The sequence below is a fragment of the Haematobia irritans genome, chromosome 4 (genome assembly GCF_050003625.1).
Source record: "Haematobia irritans isolate KBUSLIRL chromosome 4, ASM5000362v1, whole genome shotgun sequence".
Lineage (NCBI taxonomy): Eukaryota > Metazoa > Arthropoda > Insecta > Diptera > Muscidae > Haematobia > Haematobia irritans.
In genome coordinates this window covers 128,371,787-128,391,592 of record NC_134400.1, presented here as the reverse complement: position 1 = coordinate 128,391,592, position 19,806 = coordinate 128,371,787, and the positions used below count along the sequence as shown (strand labels likewise).

The window sequence follows — 19,806 nt, the reverse complement described above, 5'->3', positions numbered from 1 at the left end:
GTTTGCAAAACCCGGAAGAAGACGAGATAGACACATGGTGTCTTTGGTAAAAATGCTCAGGGTGGGCTCCTGAGTCGATATAGCCATGTCCGTCTGTCCGTGAACACAGTTTTGTAATCAAAGTCTAGGTCGCAGTTCTAGTCCAATCGACTTCAAATTTGGCACAAGTATGTGTTTTAGCTCAGAATAGAACCCTATTGATTTTGGAAGAAATCGGTTCAGATTTAGATATAGCTCCCATATAAATATTTCGCCCGATATGGACTTATATGGCCCCAGAAGCCAGAGTTTTACCCTAATTTGCTTAAAATTTTGCACAAGAAGAACAATTAGTACTGTAGTCAAGTGTGCCAAATTTTATTGAAATCGGTTCAGATTTAGCTATAGCTCCCATATATATCTTTCGCCCGATATGGACTAATACGGTCCCAGAAGCCATAGTTTTACCCCAATTTGGTTGAAATTTTGCACTAGGAGTACAATTAGTAGTGTAGTCAAGTGTGCCAAATTTTAATGAAATCGGTTCAGATTTAGATAAAGTTCCCATATATATCGTTCGCCCGATTTACACTCATATGACCACAGTGGCCAATCTTTTACTCCGATTTAATTGAAATTTTGCATAGGTACTTGGCATTGTAGCTATGCGTGTCAAATTTGGTTGAAATCGGTTCAGATTTAGATATAGCTCCCATATATAGCTTTCGCCCGATTTACACTCATATGACCACAGAGGCCAATTTTATGCTCCGATTTAGTTGAAATTTTGCACAGGGAGTAGAATTGGCATTGTAGCCAAATTTGGCACGCATAGCTACAATGTTCCACCCTAGTGCATTGCCGACTTAAATTTTGAGTCTATAGATTTTGTAGAAGTCTATCAAATTCTGTCTAGATAGCTACAATGTTCCACCCTAGTGCATTAGCCGACTTAAATTTTGAGTCTATAGATTTTGTAGAAGTATATCAAATTCTATCCAGATCGAGTAATATTTAAATGTATGTATTTGGGACAAACCTTTATATATAGCACCCAACACATTGGACGGATGTGTTATGGTATCGAAAATTTAGATCTACGAAGTGGTGCAGGGTATAATATAGTCGACCCCGCCCGACTTTAGACTTTCCTATTTTGTTTTTTTTACCAACATAAAGTACCATCCCAGGGCATTAGCCCACTTAAATTTTAAGTCTATATATTATAAATTTTGTTCAGATGGAGTCAGATTTAAATGTATGTATTTGTGACAAAAACCTTTATATATAGCACCCAACACATTTGACGGATTTGATATAGTATCGAAAATGTGGATTTACAAAGTGGTGCAGGGTATAATAAAGGGTGATACGGTCAAAATTTGGTCAATATAAACTTGATGTATTTCTTTCAATTTTGCATTTAAAAAACCTGAACACCCGTCATTTTGAAGGTGTGTGTGTGTAGAATGTTGCTCCTAGTTTGATTTTGGAATTCACTCTTCAGTTGTCAAAATGCCGTCCAAGCAAGAAGAGCAGCGTATCAAAATTTTGCTCGCGCATCGCGAAAATCCGAGCTACTCGCACGCAAGGCTGGCAAAATCGCTAAAAGTTGCCAAATCAACCGTTACAAATGTAATTAAAGTGTTTGGGGAACGTTTGTCGACAGCCAGGAAGTCTGGATCGGGAGGAAATCGAAAACCGGAAGCCGCTGAGACGACAAAGAGAGTTGCCGGTAGTTTCAAGCGAAACCCTAACCTCTCTCTCCGAGATGCCGCAAATAACCTAGGTGTATCGTCTACAACCGTGCATCGAGCCAAAAAACGAGCCGTACTATCGACTTACAAGAAGGTAGTGACTCCAAATCGCGTTGATAAACAAAATACGACGGCCAAAGTGCGATCCCGGAGGCTGTACACGACGATGCTGATGAAGTTTGACTGCGTGGTAATGGACGACGAAACCTACGTCAAAGCCGACTACAAGCTGCTTCCGGGACAGGAGTTTTATACGGCAAAAGGAAGGGGAAAGGTAGCAGATATTTTCAAGCACATAAAACTGTCAAAGTTCGCAAAGAAATATCTGGTTTGGCAAGCCATCTCTACCTGTGGCTTGAAAAGCAGCATTTTCATAGCTTCCGGGACTGTTAACCAAGAAATTTACGTGAAAGAGTGTTTGAATAAACGTCTGCTGCCTTTCCTGAAGAAACACGGTTGTTGGGTACTGTTTTGGCCGGATTTGGCATCTTGCATTACGGTAAAAAGGCCATGGAGTGGTACGCCGCCAACAACGTGCAGGTGGTTCCCAAGGACAAGAACCCTCCCAACACGCCAGAGCTCCGCCCAATTGAGAAATACTGGGCTATTGTCAAGCGGAACCTAAAGAAGACCAAAAAAACTGCTAAGGACGAGCAGCAGTTCAAGGCAAACTGGCTTTCTGCGGCGAAGAAGGTGGAAAAGGTGGCTGTACAAAATCTGATGGCAGGTGTCAAGCGTGAGGCCCGGCAATTCTGATTTGGAAAAGCGAAAGCCTAACTGAATATTTTTCCTGAATTTTGTACTAATTGAACTTGAAAAAGAAATTTAATTTGATTTTTTAAATAAACGATTTCACCGATTTACACGCGTTTTCCCTTGACCAAATTTTGACCGTATCACCCTTTATAGTCGGCCTCGCCCGACTTTAGACTTTCCTTACATGTTTTTACTTAAGAACTACCAAATTCTTTTTGCTGGGGTGTTCAATGGCGTTTGTGGCTGAGTGTTTGAGTGATCAAACCCGGTGGACCGGTTTATCGGTTTTCGTGTAAATTATTTTTTGTGGAATTATTTTTGTCATTGATTTTTGAAAAAAGTTATAAAAAAGGTAAAATTGATAATTTTTTCAGTTTTTTTTTTAATTTCTTTATTTAAATGATCTTCCGAAAACGGAATACTTCAATCCTATGACAAGCACATGCAAAATTCATTGGAGATTATCCAAATTTGCATTTTTTCGGATCACAAGCTGGGGGATACAAACTACTATTTGAAAAATTCTGTTTTACTTGGGATTCTTGTGTCAAAGAAGATCTTCGGTGTTGTTGTTTTCGCAGTAACCAAACATATAATAATTTCGTGAAAAGGTATCAGCCTCCCAAGTTAGCCTGGATTGATCTTCACAATGCCCGTAAAAACGAATCTTTTTTTCAATAATTTATTCTGAATTACAGACATTAAATTCACATACATCTAATAAATCGAATAATATCAAGAAAGACCTCTACTAGCCCATTTTAACGTCAACCAATTGCTTTGGAGACATTTTTCAAAGTTTGCGATTCGCGTGCCAGCCTCATTTGCTTGTTTAAATCTCGAAATATATTCACTTCTAGATCTGATTCACAACGGCATTTGGCACAAAATTGTGAGGTTATTACATGTAGGGGACTGCGATAGTAGACATCTTTGTTCATGTTAAAGCCATTCTTGTAATGTGCCCACAGATGGAAGAAAGTCTCTAATATGGTAACTATAAGGGCGGCATAAATGTTGAAACAGAAGAGTGTGGGTAACAATAACATCCGATAATTGGATTTATTATACGCCAATATAATATCCTGCAAGAAGAAAGATACACATTATTTTAGTTACACTTGGAGAAATTTATTATTCGTAATATCAATATTTGTTCGCTGAAAAGAAGTATTAATAAAAAACTGCTAACAAGGAGGTAACTTTCAAAGAAGGTGGAACCATTTTTTTTTGGTGTATCGTATTTTGTGTGGAAGTGTTCTGGGGATCTTCTATTCTGTCGTAGGCTCTGTACTTATCGGGTCGCTCACGTATGTCTAAATTTATTCGCAACAATACGACCATAAGCATAGAAAAGTCTCTGGTTGGAGCGCTTAGACCCCTCCAGACAAATTTTAGCCACATCCAGAATTTGAAAACCTATTTACGTTTTTCCACTGGTACTGATGCTCCAGTTTATCGCACGTTTTAAATGTTCATATAATTTATTAATTTATTTATAATAATAAAATCTTATTAGATCTAAACATTTACTTAAATACAATTATTAGAACATATTTCAAAAGTTGTTTCTTTCTGGAGCGATTCGGACGCTCGAAATGAAATTGGTTCTTAAGAGGTTAAAGATTGGTTATTGAGAGCATGTGTCAATTACAAACGCATTTTAAAGTGACGGGCGCCTTCCATACGTTTTGACCAGAACTGGGAGTGGTCTATACACACAGGGACTAGTCTTGGATCGGTCCTGGGTTTGATCCATTTCCCGTAGGGTTGTCAATGTATTATAGATGTATTTTTAGCTATAGCCCTCCTAGCTAAAAATGGTCTATGTACGCTCATGAATACGTCCATGCTATCTTGATTTATAAGGTCATCGGTTTTGCCCTTTATCGTCTCTGATCTATCTCTTAAAACCACTGACAGTGCGGTTGTTTAACCATTGTTCGAATGATTTTTCATATCTTGTCAAGGATACGCACGTCCATCTTTCCCGTCAGTTTTAACATCCCAGGAAAAAATTTGAAAGTTCTTCTAAAGGCACAACTTTATAAGCACTTCCAAAAATGACCTCTCAAAGAGGTTTTAAGCCTGATACATCGGGCTGCCACCTAACCTAACCTAAACCACTGAATTTGAATCACAGCTTAAGAACTGATGCAAATTCAGTGGAACAGCTGTTGCAATGGTGGAAATCCGTCCTATGGCAAGGCTATGTTAAATTCATCGCTTCTGCGCCAATTTTGCACCACTTCCGGATACGAAAAGAACATTTTCACTACTTTTTTGTCGATGCTTTTTTATTGGGATCTAAAATTAAGTTCTTACATTTTCTTGATGATTGCGAACGTTGAGGGGGACTGCTTTTATGACAAATTTTTTAACAGCTAGACTCGATAGATCAAATGAGTAGCTGCGTGATGAATTTCCGAGTGTCGTGGTGTATGATAACAATTTTCCTTTTGAGTTAATGGTAAACTTCGATCATGATCGCGTTTACTTTATCTAGCGCACGTATGAGAAATGAAGCCTGTGAATGGTCACCCGAAATAAATTTCAGTTCAGCTGTGTCCATAGATAGGTTATGTTATACAATTCTCTTTTATTGAATCCGAACGGTGAGTTACATTCACGGTTGCTACTCGAGTAAAAAATAATCTACTAAAATTTGAGTACATCAATGTTAGGTGACAGCCCGGTGTATCAGGCTCACTTAGACTATTCAGTCCATTGTGATACCACAGTGGTGAACTTCTCTCTTATCACTGAGTGCTGCCCGATTCCATGTTAAGCTCAATGACAAGGGACCTCCTTTTTATGGCCGAGTCCGAACGGCGTTCCACATTGCAGTGAAACCACTTAGAGAAGCTTTGAAACACTCAGAAATGTCACCAGCATTACTGAGGTGTGATAGTCCACCGCTGAAAAACTTTTTGGTGTTCGGTCGAAGCAGGAATCGAATCCTCGACCTTGTGTATGCAAAACGCGCATGCTAACCATTACGGTGGTCTTACACCAGCATTTCGATGTGTTATAAAGGGAATGACAAAGTTAAAATACCCCCAACCTATGGTGGAGAGTACATAAATCTTATTTTACAAAATTTTATTTCTATAGAAATCTTTTTAAAATTTTTATTTTTATAGACAATTTTATCGAAATTTATTTCCATATAAAATTTTGTCAACATTTTATTTCCGTAGAAAATGTTGTCAACATTTTATTTCTATGGAAAATTTTGTCAAAATTTTTTGTCTATAGAAAAATTTGTCAAATTTTATTTTTATAGAAAATTTTGCCAAAATTTATTTCTATAGAAAATTTCGTCAAAATTTTAATTTTATAGTAATTTGTGTCAAAATTTTATTTCTATAGAAAATTTTGTTAAAATTTTATTTCTATAGAAAATTTTGTCAAAATTTTATTTCTATAGAAAATTTTGGCAAAATTTTATTTCTATAGAAAATTTTGGCAAAATTTTATTTCTATAGAAAATTTTGGCAAAATTTTATTTCTATAGAAAAATTTGTCAACATTTTATTTCTATAGAAAATTTTTCAAAATTTTTTGTCTATAGCAAAATTTATCAAATTTTATTTCTATAGAAAATTTCGTAAAAATTTTATTTTTATAGTAATTTGTGTCAAAATTTTATTTCTATAGAAAATTTTGTCAAAATTTTATTTCTATAGAAAATTTTGTCAACATTTTATTTCTATAGAAAATTTTGTCAACATTTTATTTCTATAGAAAATATTGTCAAAATTTTATTTCTAGAGAAAATTTTGTCAAAATTTTATTTCTATAGAAAATTTTGTCAAAATTTTATTTCTATAGAAAAATTTGTCACAATTTTATTTCTATAGAAAAATTTGTCAACATTTTATTTCTATAGAAAATTTAGTAGAAAATTTGTCAAAATGTTATTTCTATAGAAAATTTTGTCAAAATTTTATTTCTATAGAAAAATTAGTCAAAATTTTATTTCTATAGAAAATATTGTCAAAATTTTATTTCTATAGAAAAATTTATCAAATTTTATTTTTATAAAAAATTTTGTCAAAATTTTATTTCTAGAGAAAATTTTGTCAAAATTTTATTTCTATAGAAAATGTTGTAGAAAATTTGTCAAAATGTTATTTCTATAGAAAATTTTGTCAACATTTTATTTCTATAGAAAAATTAGTCAAAATTTTATTTCTATATAAAATTTCGTCAAAATTTTATTTCTATAGAAAAGTTTGTTAAACATTTATTTCTATAGAAAATTTTGTCAACATTTTATTTCTATAGAAAATTTTGTCAAAAATTTATTTCTATAGAAAAATTTTTCAAAATTTTATTTCTATAGACAAATTTGTCAAAATTTTATTTCTATAGAAAGTTTTGTCAATATTTTATTTCTAGAAAATGTTGTCAAAAATTTATTCTTATAGAAAAATGTTTCAAAATTTTATTATTGTTGTTTTTGATTTCTGCTTAAAACCATGCATCGACTAAACTACAAGTGTAGATTAACCAACAGAGGAAAATTATGCTTGTCAAATTTATTCGGACAAAGACCTATAGACTGCAAGATCGTTGGATGGACAGCTGTTTCGGAATTACCACATTCCTCATCAGCATCCTTTACTTGCAACAAAAATATCAATCAATACAACGGGAAAAAGGAACTTTGTCGCCATACAAAACAATAAAATCTTGATTTTTTTACAAAAAAAAAAAGAACACAAAACAAGAGGAAATATTCAGTACGAATCAAAGTAACGAATATACAGAGAAAAACAATAACGACCAAAAACGACTAAAATGCCAGAAGGAAATATTATTCATACAGTTGTTTAACAAAACAAACAGAATCTAACCGGAGTTTATAAGCTAAAAACACTTCTCTTACATAGCAAATATGAGCACCATATAACTACAATGGACAAATCACTAACATATATGGTAGATAGTTATATGTATGGCAACATAGGACTAATATTTTTTATAGTCGAACATTTAGACAGTAATGCAAATGTACTTATACAGATTTCCATAGCCAATAAGAAAAATTGTATAATAAATCGAAATCATCATTATAAAAAATTACTCATCTTAAAGTTGCACCGCTATTCAGGAGCAACCCAAATGTGGCCCAAATTTAAGTTCGTGTGGTGAATTCGTCAAGCTGAACATATGGGTTTTTTCGGAATACTTTAAATCATATAAACAGATGGTTGTATATAAACAGATGAGAAAAGAAATTTTCAAAGGAAATTGTTATTATTCAGGGCTGTGGAGTCGAGCCAATTTTGCTCGATTCCGACTTCGACTCCAGCAGTTTTCATCAGCCTCGACTACGAATCCGGTGTCGACTCCGGGTAATATAACTAAATCTCATTTTAATACCATTCATTTGTGGTTCTATTGTGGGGGTACCGTAAATGGATGGGAGCCACCATGGTGCAATGGTTAGCATGCCCGCCTTGCATACACAAGGTCGTGGGTTCGATTCCTGCTTCGACTGAACACCAAAAAGTTTTTCAGCGGTGGAGTAACCCACCTCAGTAATGCTGGTGACATTTCTGAGGGTTTCAAAGTTTCTCTAAGTGGTTTCACTGCAATGTGGAACGCCATTCGGACTTGGCTATAAAAAGGAGGTCCCTTGTCATTGAGCTTAACTTGGAATCGGACAGAACAAATTCGGTGAACTACACTTGAACCAGCCAAATGCACTCAAATCGATGATTTGACTTTGGCAAAGGAAAAGAAAAATGCATGCAACTTTGTTTAGGCAAAGCCGTCTATCAAAACCTTTTATCCCTTTTATCAAAACATTCAAAAACAACAATAATGATAGAAGAATAAACCAACAATAGCAAAACAAAACGAATGGACATTTTATTTCTTTTGAAAATTTTATTTCTATAGACAATTTTGTCGAAATTTTATTTCAATATAAAATTTTGTCAACATTTTATTTCTATAGAAAATTCTGTCTAAATCTTCTTTTTATAGAAAATATTGTCAAGATTTTATTTCTATAGAAAATTTTGTCATTATTTTATTTTAGTAGAAAATTTGTGAAGTGTCTCTTAGTTGGAGAGGAATATGCATAATCTACCAAAACATCAAGAATTTTTACCAATCTACCAAACAATAAAAAATAACTACATTTTTGGTAGAATTCTACCAACTGTGGCAACCGTGGTCGCATTACGTGTGTGGAACCACTTAGAGAAGCTTTGAAACACTCAGCAATTGAGCCTACACACAAAAAATTATCACCAAAATTTTTTCAATTAAACACTTAATTGAATTTGGAAACGGATTCAATTAATATGTTAATTGATTCAATTAATTATTTAATCAAATCCGAATAAAACCCAATTAAAAAAATGAGTGATTTTTGTTACGTTTCCAATTAAAATATTAATTGATTCAATCAATTTGTTAATCAATTCGGAAATAATTTTCAATTACAAACGTGATTGAAATTTTTTCCGTTTCCAATTACACATGTGATTGATCCAATCACTTTTGTGATTGAAATTGAATAATTTTGAACAATAGAAAGAGCGAAAAGAGAACAAGAGAATGGGTATTTATTCAACATTGTATGATGGAGAGATCAGTCTGTAGAAGTAACTTGTAACGAACGGTTGGGTTTTTGTTTTTCGCGTAAATTGAAAAACATGATTGGCGACATTCTGTCTGCTGCATTGAAAATGTGTACATAAATATTTTGAACGCAACAACAAATCATAGCAAAGGGTTGAAATAAATAAAGTGTGCAACAACAAATGGCCACGTGATAAAGGTTTGAAAAAATATATGAGAGAACGCATTTGAAATTACCTGTGTTTGTGTTTTGTGGTATTGTAAAAATGGAAACAATCTACGTTTATTGAAGGTAAGAAATTGTGAAATGTGAATACCGTTTTCCATTGAAGCCTGTTTACATTAAACGGACTAAAATAATATATTTTTTATTCATTTCTTTTAGTAACCAATTTTATTTCGTGAAATTGACCAATCAATCCCATCAACTCCATCATTTTATCAAATATGTAAGAATATGTTTGCAACAAAAAAGTGGGTACCGTATTGATCTTGTAAAATTATAATTTTTTTCACTCCTAGTTTTCTTAAAACCAAGAGCGGTATGGATTTGTTGGAAGATTCACCTTGAAGTTGCGAAGTGACGTTGGCATTAAATTGTATTTTTGTTTTACCTGCCTTTTTCAGTTTGAACCCAAGTAGAGAGCAGTATATCTGATATATAAACTAATGAGCTGAATTATGTAATGGTAAAAAAGTTCTTTCTTTTGGATTTAAAAATATGAAAAATATCCGAAAATAATAAAAATATGTATTTCCCATTTATATATTTTTTTATTTTTAGAATTTGCAAAGTATCATCAATATAATAATACCAAATATTACATTGCTTTCCCATTATTTTTGTCTATGATTGGTTCAAATTTTAATAGACGATTTCAATGTGCAGAAATTTTGGAAAGGAATTGTTACTAAAATTAAATTACCGAGCTCCTTAATACACCTTTTTATGCTAGAAGACTACAACTGCAAAAGAAGATTATAAATCTGCAACCTAGAACTAAGAATTGAACTTGATATTCTATGCAGGTAATGTTTAACAAAATTAACTTTTAATTGAACAAAATTAAATTCGAATTATTCTGTTTACTTTCAGAAAAACTAATTTAGCTTACAGGCTGCTGATTTATTGGAAATCGAGGCGCATCTACATATTAGAAGGACCCTGCTAACATGGTTATTATTATAAGGAAGATAATGATTTATATAATTTATTTCAAATAAAATTAAATACGATTTTGGGGTCGCAATATATAATTTTTTTGATTGAAATTTATAGCCAATTTCAATTAATTATTTAATTGAATGAATCAAATAGTTGATTGTTTTTTGTCGCGAAATTAATTAAAATTTTAATTGATTCAATTAAAACTGTGATTGAATTTTATGTTAAAAATCAATCACGTTTTTAATTGATTCAATCACATAATTAATTGATTCCGTGACAAAAGTCAATTAAATTTTTAATTGAAAATCGTGTTGGTTTTCAATCAAAATGGGTGATTGATACTATCATTTTCGTGATTGAAGACATTTCAATTAAAAAAATGATTGAATCCGCGATTTTCGTGATTGAAATCAAAAAAATTTTTTTTGTGTGTACGACCATTTGTATGCATTATGGGCATGATAATCACTGCACCACAATGGCCGCCAATAGTTTCCATGGAGCATGCCATCAATGTTAATGCCACTTTATTATGTATCGTTAAAAATGGGGAATTTTTTCTATGTACGTGGGCCGACATATAGTAACATGGTGGTATCATATCAGAATGTGTTTCCTTTTCAACAAAACAATTTATAATATAAAGACGATACTACATACTTACATTCGATACACCTTCCATATTCATAAAATCATCACGGTCGTATGATTTCTTCTTGGGTTTCCTTTTCGATTTAATAGGTTTCTTCGATTTTTCTTTTGATTCTCGGGTGATTTTAGCCTTAGGTTCCACATATATGTCCTCATTTCGTCCCAGCATGCGTTTCTCAAATTCCTCACAAATGGAGACTCTCAGAAGTTTCTTGGGTATTTGAAAGTGTTTCTGTTTCATGTAACGCACTGTAACCATATCCATAATCGGTTCACCAGTTTCAGCATCATAGCTAAGTTCATGGACTTTGTCGGCATCTGTTTGTATATAGCATACCTCTCCCGTTTCTGTATTCTATTTAAGATCGCATGAAAAATAAAACAACATATTATACATAGTATAAAATAGTGTGTATTATTGTCGTGTGGATCGATGTAATTTGTATAAATAATAAAATGTGATGAAATATAGAAAATTTCTTTATCACTGACAAAAAAAAAACAGTTGAAAAGAGTTTAAAAGATTTTACTGTGAAGGTTCTTTGCTTTTGGTCTTCAGTTTGCTGATAGTATGATAAGATTTTTAAAGTCTGCCCCATAAAATGGGGAGCTACACCAATTATTTCATAATCTATCGAAGTATTGATTGGATACTTGTTAATTTCATTTATTTTGTTTTAAGTAAATATACTGTAACACTGCGTTTGGTAGTATTACTAATATAATTTAATATAAAATTATTTAGTTTTATTAAATTCAAGTCAGTTTATCATGCATGTTTAATTTTTAATTTTAATTAAGTAGTTATAAAATTTTATTAATTTCATTTTTATTTTAAATTAAATTGATTTAATTTTTTATTTTAATGTAACAAATAAATAAAGAAAATCGGTTAATTTTAGTTTCTTAAATTAATATTTAATTTCAGTAATGTTATTATAATATTCTTAATTTAAATTAATACAATTCAAATAATATAATTTAGTTAAGGTAAACTTAATTTAATTTAATTGAACAAAATAAGTAAAAAATACGGTTATTTCTAATTCGAATTTTATTTAATTAGATTTCTTATTTTAAATTATACTTATTTAATTTTTTATTGTAATGAAACAATAAGTAAATAAAGCTTCGGTTAATTTTAAATCTAGTTTTTTTATCTTAGTTCGATAATAACAAAAAAAATAAATATGGTTAAAGATATGGTTAATTTTATTTCGAATTTTATATATTTAATTTGTTTATAGTATTATTAATATTATTTAATAGAAAATAATTTAGTTAAATTTAATTTATTTGAGTTTATCGTGTATATTTTATTTTTGATTTTAACTACACAGGAAAAAGTGTCTTCGAAACTAAAGGAAAAAATGTTCATCAATTTAGTTTAGCCATTTTAAGTTAAGTCTTTGTTTGAAATAATAAAATTTACTTGTTTCCGTAAAAAAAACCTAAACTGAATGCAGTTAGGAATAGTTCATTAACTAGAATAAGGCATGCAATTTTACTTATACTGTTTTCTTCGCTGGGTATAAGAATTTACTAATGAACAAGAAAATTTTATTCACTGATAAACAGGGCTGTGGAGTCGAGTCAATTTTGCTCGTCTCCGGATCCTACTCCAGCATTTCTTATTAGCCTCGACTCCGGAGTCGACTCCAGGTGGTGTACGAAGAAAACTTTTGATTAATTTTAGAAAATGTTGAATATTTTTAAAACTGTATTACAAGCGCTGGCATCACGTCGATATCACAAAAATAAGTAAATATTTTTCGACAAATTCAAGAAAATTTAGTAGACATAAATAATCTTTTTACCTTTTTAAAGAAAATTTTGTAGTTTGAAGGAAAAAATTGGAGTTCAAAATTGCAAGAATGTCTTTAGTGACATACGAAGTTCATGATGGACGCTTTTGTAGTAAAATTTACAAATTTGAAGAAACAATGAACTATTTTATGATAAATACGAATTTAGTAAATCTTTATCCTTAATGTGTGTATAATTTTTTCCCGTCTATTAGTTCATTTAACCAAGGTACACAAAAAATTATTAGAGTAAATGAAACTTTCTCCAAATATAATAAGTTCATGAACTAAAATATATGTAAATTGGCGTTAGTGAAATAGTGAATTCACTTTTTTATGAGTGTAGTGTTCCAAAAATAGACCGATATAAATATTCTATTTTGCCATATGTGTTTATATGTTATATGTCCTAAAGAACCCTAATTTTAAATTTTGATAATCTCAGCATTTCAGGGATGTAAAGAACTTTACATTTTAATGTCAGTCTAAAAAATTAAAATACGACACAAGACTATATAGAGACCACATCAAAATATGGGTAGATAACAACAATCTCCAGAATATGTATTTATAAAAAAAAAAACGTGCGTTCATCCAACCATCTTGCAGTCTATAGGGCTTTGCCCAAATAAATTTGACAAACACTCTTTTCCTCTGTTGGTTAAGCTACACTTGTAGTTTAGTCAATGCATTGTTTTAAGCTTAAATCAAAAACAACAACAATGATTAAAGAACAAAACAAAACGAATGAAAAAAGAGGAAGCACGCTCAAAATAAACCCAGCCAACTGCACTCAAATCGATGATTTGACGGTGGCAAAGGAAAAGAGATATGTTTGTACGAATTTATTTCGGCATAAGCCGGCTATCATGTAAAACCTTTTTTCGGAAGGTTCAAGTGTGGTTCATTGTTGGGCTTAATGAACTGCCTGCATTTATTCTGTTAATTGGTTGATAGTTTTGCTGCAAGTAGAGGATGATGATGAGGAATGTGGTAATTCCGAAACATGCGTCCATCCAACCATCTTGCAGTCTATAGGGCTTTGCTCAAATAAATTTGACAAACATTCTTTTCCTCTGTTGGTTAAGCTACACATGGTTTTAAGCTGAAATCAAAAACAAAAATTTTCAAAAAATTATTGGGCTTCCAGAAGTTTAAGAAGTAAAATCCTGGTATTAATCTATATAGGCATTTTATAAAAAATAAATCTATATAAAAAAGAAAAATACACAGAAATCAAAATGTCGGGCTAATCAGATAGAAAATTTAGATGTTAAAAAATGTAATGTGCCGGATATATAAAACAAACATAAACTGCCAAAAATTAGGACGGGCGGAATTTTAAATAACCACTACCATACAACAGATGGCAGGACAGTTACGAATATTGTTTCTATAGAAATAAACTGGTAAAACATCGATTTGTAAATGGTCAGTCAATTTAATGTAAAGAATTTCGAGTGGCTTTGATGAAACAAACATTCTCCCAAAATACCGGCTCAGATGGCACGTTGGCAGAGGTTTAATTTAAAATTACAGCTTCCAAGGACATCGGGTCTATATCGAGATTTCTTAAGTAATTATCTCCATATACAAAATCTGGGCCGACGGGAAATTTCCACATTTATTTATGGATCTCAAATAACTCTAAATTCAAAATTTCTGACAAATCTTATGAACATTTTAGACTGGGAAAAACTTCTTAAAACAAATCGGAAGATGGGTTTATATGTAGGTGCTATATTTCAAAATTGTCCGGTATGACACATCTTCGAACTCGATATGCCTGCCAAAAAAAATTAGAACGTTAGGTTCTACTGCTATATTGCCTTAAAATTGTACCTTTATCAAGATGGTCAAAAATCGATATTTTAATATGTTAAAAATGGACAATTCAATTGATCAATTCAGCCCATATTCTAGTAAAACCTACTTTTTATGTCACCGTGAAATGTCACTTATATAAATACACTTTGAATGGCCTGAAATCCATTACTTCGTTTTCCGTTGTTCGATTAAAAACCTTAATGGAATCTAATTTGTCGAAATATTTCTTTAGTTACAAAGATAGGAAGTGTTTTTCAAAGTTCGTTTCGCCGGAGTCGAGCAAAATTTCTACGACTCCGGCTCCGGCTCCGACTCCGACTCCAGCAAAATCTTCAGACTCCGGCCCCGACTTCACAGCCCTGCTGATAACAAACCATTCGTAAAAATAAACAAAAACCGAACTAAAATCAAGTTTCCTCAAATTTAGTAAAATTTCTTATAAAATGATAATTCTGACTGACTTTTTTATTATAAAAAGCTTATCATACATACGAATAACACTTGGTATAGACAAATATTTTAGTTCATTCGTACTAAGAATTATTCAATCCAATTCTTAAGGAAACACACTTGTTAGAATATTGGAAATTTTCCTATATTTCTTTTGTCTACCTGTAATCGATACCTGTCATCGATGTAATCGATATGTTTGCGCGTGGGTTGCTTTTTAGTTGGAATCGCTTTGTTATGGTATACTGAGAGATTGTGAAAAACTAATATAGTAAAATATTTTAAATTAGTGAGACAAATTTTCGTTTTTTGAAAATTATTAAACGTAAATATCAATGTGCGTGATGGTGTACAAAGAAAGAAAACACCAACAGAATAACAACCCCTTCATTCATCAGGTAACATTAATGACGCTAAACTTTTGTGAAAAAATTGGTTTATGATTTTTTATATTTGTAGGTATTGAAATTGTAAAAGGAGGACAAAATCGTTAGGCAGCAACTTATTAAAAGTGAAAGGTACAAGAAGAAGAAAAACATTACGTTTTACAGTTGATAACATTACATGGAAATTGGAAATAGTGGAATAATAAACTAATATTTCGATGCTGTTGATTCTTAATAAATATATTTAATATAATAATAAAACATGTCTTTTATTGAAGAAAAAATTGTCTATATAAATAAATAAAATTGTATTTAAAAACGAAGACAAGCAGTTCTAATTTTGAAGTAAAAGGTTTTCAACAAATATGTAAGATTTGTCCAAATGAATGAACAAAGTTTAATAAAACAATTCCATATATGAATTCAATTCAGTTAAATATAGTGGTACATAAATATAGGAAAATGTTAACTAACATATGTAATGCATTCTACCTAATTTCTACGAAAATCACATCGTTCAAACAAATAAAAATGCCTTTGGCGCTATACGAAGTTCAACTTTCTTCACAATGAGTTCATTTGAACTTAATGAAGGGGTCACTTTTTTCTGGTTGTAGATAGTGGTAAATAAATAAAAAAATTATATAATTAAATTTCAATAATTTTATTATAAAATTGTTAATTTAAATTAAAAGCTTCAAAAAATATAAACTTAGTTTAATTTAATTGATCATGTAAACGACATACAAGCTTCGTCCTTTCTATATATAGTGCAGGGTATCTTAAATTCGACCTAAGCGTATTTATTTGTTATTAGATCTCCCATGTACAAAGTATATTCGTTCATAAAATGATTGGATGTGTGACTCAACGCGTGTATGATTAAGTTGTTCAAAGATAAATTATTTGTTTGAAAATAGTTAGAAGTACGGAAAACTTGTTTAAATGTTAGAAATGAATTTTTAATTAGTTCTATAATCGACAACACTGGTCTAAAAAAAGTGGAAATGCTATCAAGATTGTCAAGCAATTGATCTCAACTACTATAAAAATTGTAGACATTGCTAGAAGGGGGTGAACAATGGAATGGGATTGAAATAAGTACAGGTGAACTCACTATGAGAAAAACGTAGGTTTTATTTAGAAACTGTTAACTCAAATGTTCAAAGAGCAACTATTTTATACAGGCTAGATGGCATGAAATGTTACCAGACGACATAAAATATTTATGTGAAGATATTTTATATTGCTACAAATAATATGTTGAGTTAATCTAAAGTTCTGAACTCATCCACATGTGCACCAAATGACCACATTTTGCACCATATGACCACATTGGAAATTAAAGGGTGATACGGTCAAAATTTGGTCAATATAAACTTGACGTATTTCTTTCAATTTTGCATTTAACCTGAATACCCCTCATTTTGAAGGTGTGTGTGTGTGTAGAATGTTGCTCCTATTTTGATTTTGGAATTCACTCTTCAGTTGTCAAAATGCCGTTCAAGCAAGAAGAACAGCGTATCAAAATTTTGCTCGCGCATCGCGAAAATCCGAGCTACTCGCACGCAAAGCTGGCAAAATCGCTAAAAGTTGCCAAATCAACCGTTACAAATGTAATTAAAGTGTTTGGGGAACGTTTGTCGACAGCCAGGAAGTCTGGATCGGGGGGAAATCGAAAACCGGAAGCCGCTGAGACGACAAAGAGAGTTGCCGGTAGTTTCAAGCGAAACCCTAACCTCTCTCTCCGAGATGCCGCAAATAAGCTGGGTGTATCGTCTACAACCGTGCATCGAGGCAAAAAACGAGCCGGACTATCGACTTACAAGAAGGTAGTGACTCCAAATCGCGATGATAAACAAAATACGACGGCCAAAGCGCGATCCCGGAGGCTGTACACGACGATGCTGACGAAGTTTGACTGCGTGGTAATGGACGACGAAACCTACGTCAAAGCCGACTACAAACAGCTTCCGGGACAGGAGTTTTATACGGCAAAAGGAAGGGGAAAGGTAGCAGATATTTTCAAGCACATAAAACTGTCAAAGTTCGCAAAGAAATATCTGGTTTGGCAAATAGCTTCCGGGACTTTCATAGCTTCCGGGACTGTCAACCAAGAAATTTACGTGGAAGAGTGTTTAAATAAACGTCTGCTGCCTTTCCTGAAGAAACACGGTTGTTGGGTACTGTTTTGGCCGGATTTGGCATCTTGCATTACGGTAAAAAGGCCATGGAGTGGTACGCCGCCAACAACGTGCAGGTGGTTCCCAAGGTTAGGTTAGGTTAGGTTAAAGTGGCAGCCCGATTAAGATTCAGGCTCGCTTAGACTATTCAGTCCATTGTGATACCACATTAACTAAAAGTACCTATTACATATGGGCACTTCTAGTTTTAACCGCTGAACCTTCTTGATTATTTTTCTTTGTTGAACCAACCAGATTGTTCCAAAAACATTAGCAGACTGCTTAAGTTAACGTTTTCCAGATCCGCCAGTAATCTGAAGCTATATGCTCCTAAAAGTTGCTTGCGCTTTACACAAAATGCAGGACACTCACACAAGAGGTGTTTAATTGATTCTTTTTCCTCCGCATCATGACAGCTCATACAATAGTCATTATACTTCGCGCCCATAGTTTTTGCAAAATCTCCTATCAGGCAGCGACCCGTTATAGCAGATATCAGGAGTGATATCTGACGTCTCGAGAACATTAGCATATCTAGTGTGCGGTTTAAGTTGAAATGGGGCCATATTTGCTTGGTGTCGTTACAACCCTTGCAATTCTCCCATCGAAAATTTGCCATCATAACAGCCTTCTCACGCAGCATGAGCTTGCAGGTAGCTAGGGGCATACCAACAAATTCTAGTTCCCCTGGAATATGTAAGGTAGTCCCTAGCCTTGCCAACTCATCCGCTTCGCAGTTCCCCGGTATGTTCCTATGGCTAGGCACCCATATTAGGTGAATATTGTACTGCTCAGCCATCTCATTGAGAGATTTGCGGCAATCGATGGCCGTTTTCGAGTTGAGGAACACAGAGTCCAAGGATTTTATTGCAGGTTGGCTGTCTGAGTATATATTAATACCCACATTTTTTGGAACATTACTTCTCAGACAATTCGCCACCTCTCTTATTGCTAATATTTCAGCCTGAAAAACACTACAGTGATTAGGTAATCTTTTCGCTATTTGAAGTTCCAGATCATTAGAATATACTCCGAAACCCACTTGTCCATCCAATTTGGAGCCATCAGTGTAGAAATCTATATATTCTTTATTTCCCGGGGTCTGTGTGCACCACGCCTCACTGTTGGGGATTAGAGTCTCAAACTTTTTGTCGAAAAGTGGACTCGCCAAAGTGTAATCCACTACGTTAGGCACATCTGACATTATTTTGAGGACAGAACTGTGACCGTAACCATTTTCCGACCACAGCGATAGTTCGCGCAACCGCACAGCCGTTGTTGCAGCTGACTGTTTGGCCAAAATGTCTAAAGGCAATAGATTCAGCATGACATTAAGGGAATTTGTTCCTGTCTTGCTGAATGCGCCTGAAATACACAAACACGCCATACGCTGAACTTTATCTAAACCAGTCGGTTTCTGAAGTGCCGGCCACCAGACTACAACACCATATAGCATTATAGGTCTAACCACTGCCGTGTATAGCCAATGCACAATTTTTGGTTTTAGTCCCCACTTTTTTCCTATTGCCTTTTTGCACGAGTACAAAGCTACAGTTGCCTTCCTCGCCCTTTCTTCAATATTAAGCTTAAAGTTCAGCTTCCTGTCCAAAATAACGCCAAGGTATTTTGCACAATCACCAAAGGGAATTTCAATACCCCCTAAGGAAATAGGCCTAACCGTGGGAGTTTTGCGATCTTTGCAGTACATGACTAATTCTGTCTTTGCGGGATTTACCCCAAGACCATTGTCTTTCGCCCATTTTTCAGTCATCCGGAGGGCCCTCTGAATAATATCTCTGATTGTGGATGGGAATTTTCCCCTGACTGCCAGAGCTACATCATCTGCGTATGCCACCACTTTTATCCTTTCTTTTTCTAGAGTAACCAGAAGGCTATTTATAGCAACATTCCAAAGAAGAGGTGATAGAACTCCTCCTTGGGGAGTGCCTCTGTTCACATACTTTTGTATGTTTGCTTGTCCTAGCGTGGCTGAAATACGTCTCTTCATTAGCAGTTCGTCTAACAGCCTGAGTATACATGGATCAACATTCAGAGTTGTCAGTCCATTTAATATCGAGCTCGGATGGACATTATTGAACGCCCCTTCGATGTCTAGAAACGCCACGATTGTGTATTCTTTGACAGATAGTGAGCTTTCAATAAAGCTGACTAGTTCATGTAGTGCGGTCTCAGTAGACCTGCCCTTCGAGTATGCATGCTGTCGTTTCGAGAACAAACTTG

The 19,806-nt window shown here is 33.3% G+C and overlaps 1 protein-coding gene across 3 annotated transcripts in view; it reads right to left on the bottom strand.

Moving 5' to 3' along the window:
* Nucleotides 1-2,858: 2,858 nt before the first annotated feature.
* LOC142234260 (uncharacterized) overlaps nucleotides 2,859-19,806 on the bottom strand; it is a 35,689-nt gene continuing 18,741 nt past the window's right edge. For all 3 annotated transcript variants that reach the window (XM_075305348.1, XM_075305349.1, XM_075305350.1), the window contains exons 3-4: nucleotides 10,928-11,269; nucleotides 2,859-3,577 (exon numbers count right to left, since the gene is read on the bottom strand). In XM_075305348.1, the coding sequence (XP_075161463.1) occupies nucleotides 3,260-3,577; nucleotides 10,928-11,269 (660 nt within the window). In that variant the 3' untranslated portion in view covers nucleotides 2,859-3,259. The remainder of the gene's footprint in view (nucleotides 3,578-10,927; nucleotides 11,270-19,806) is intronic.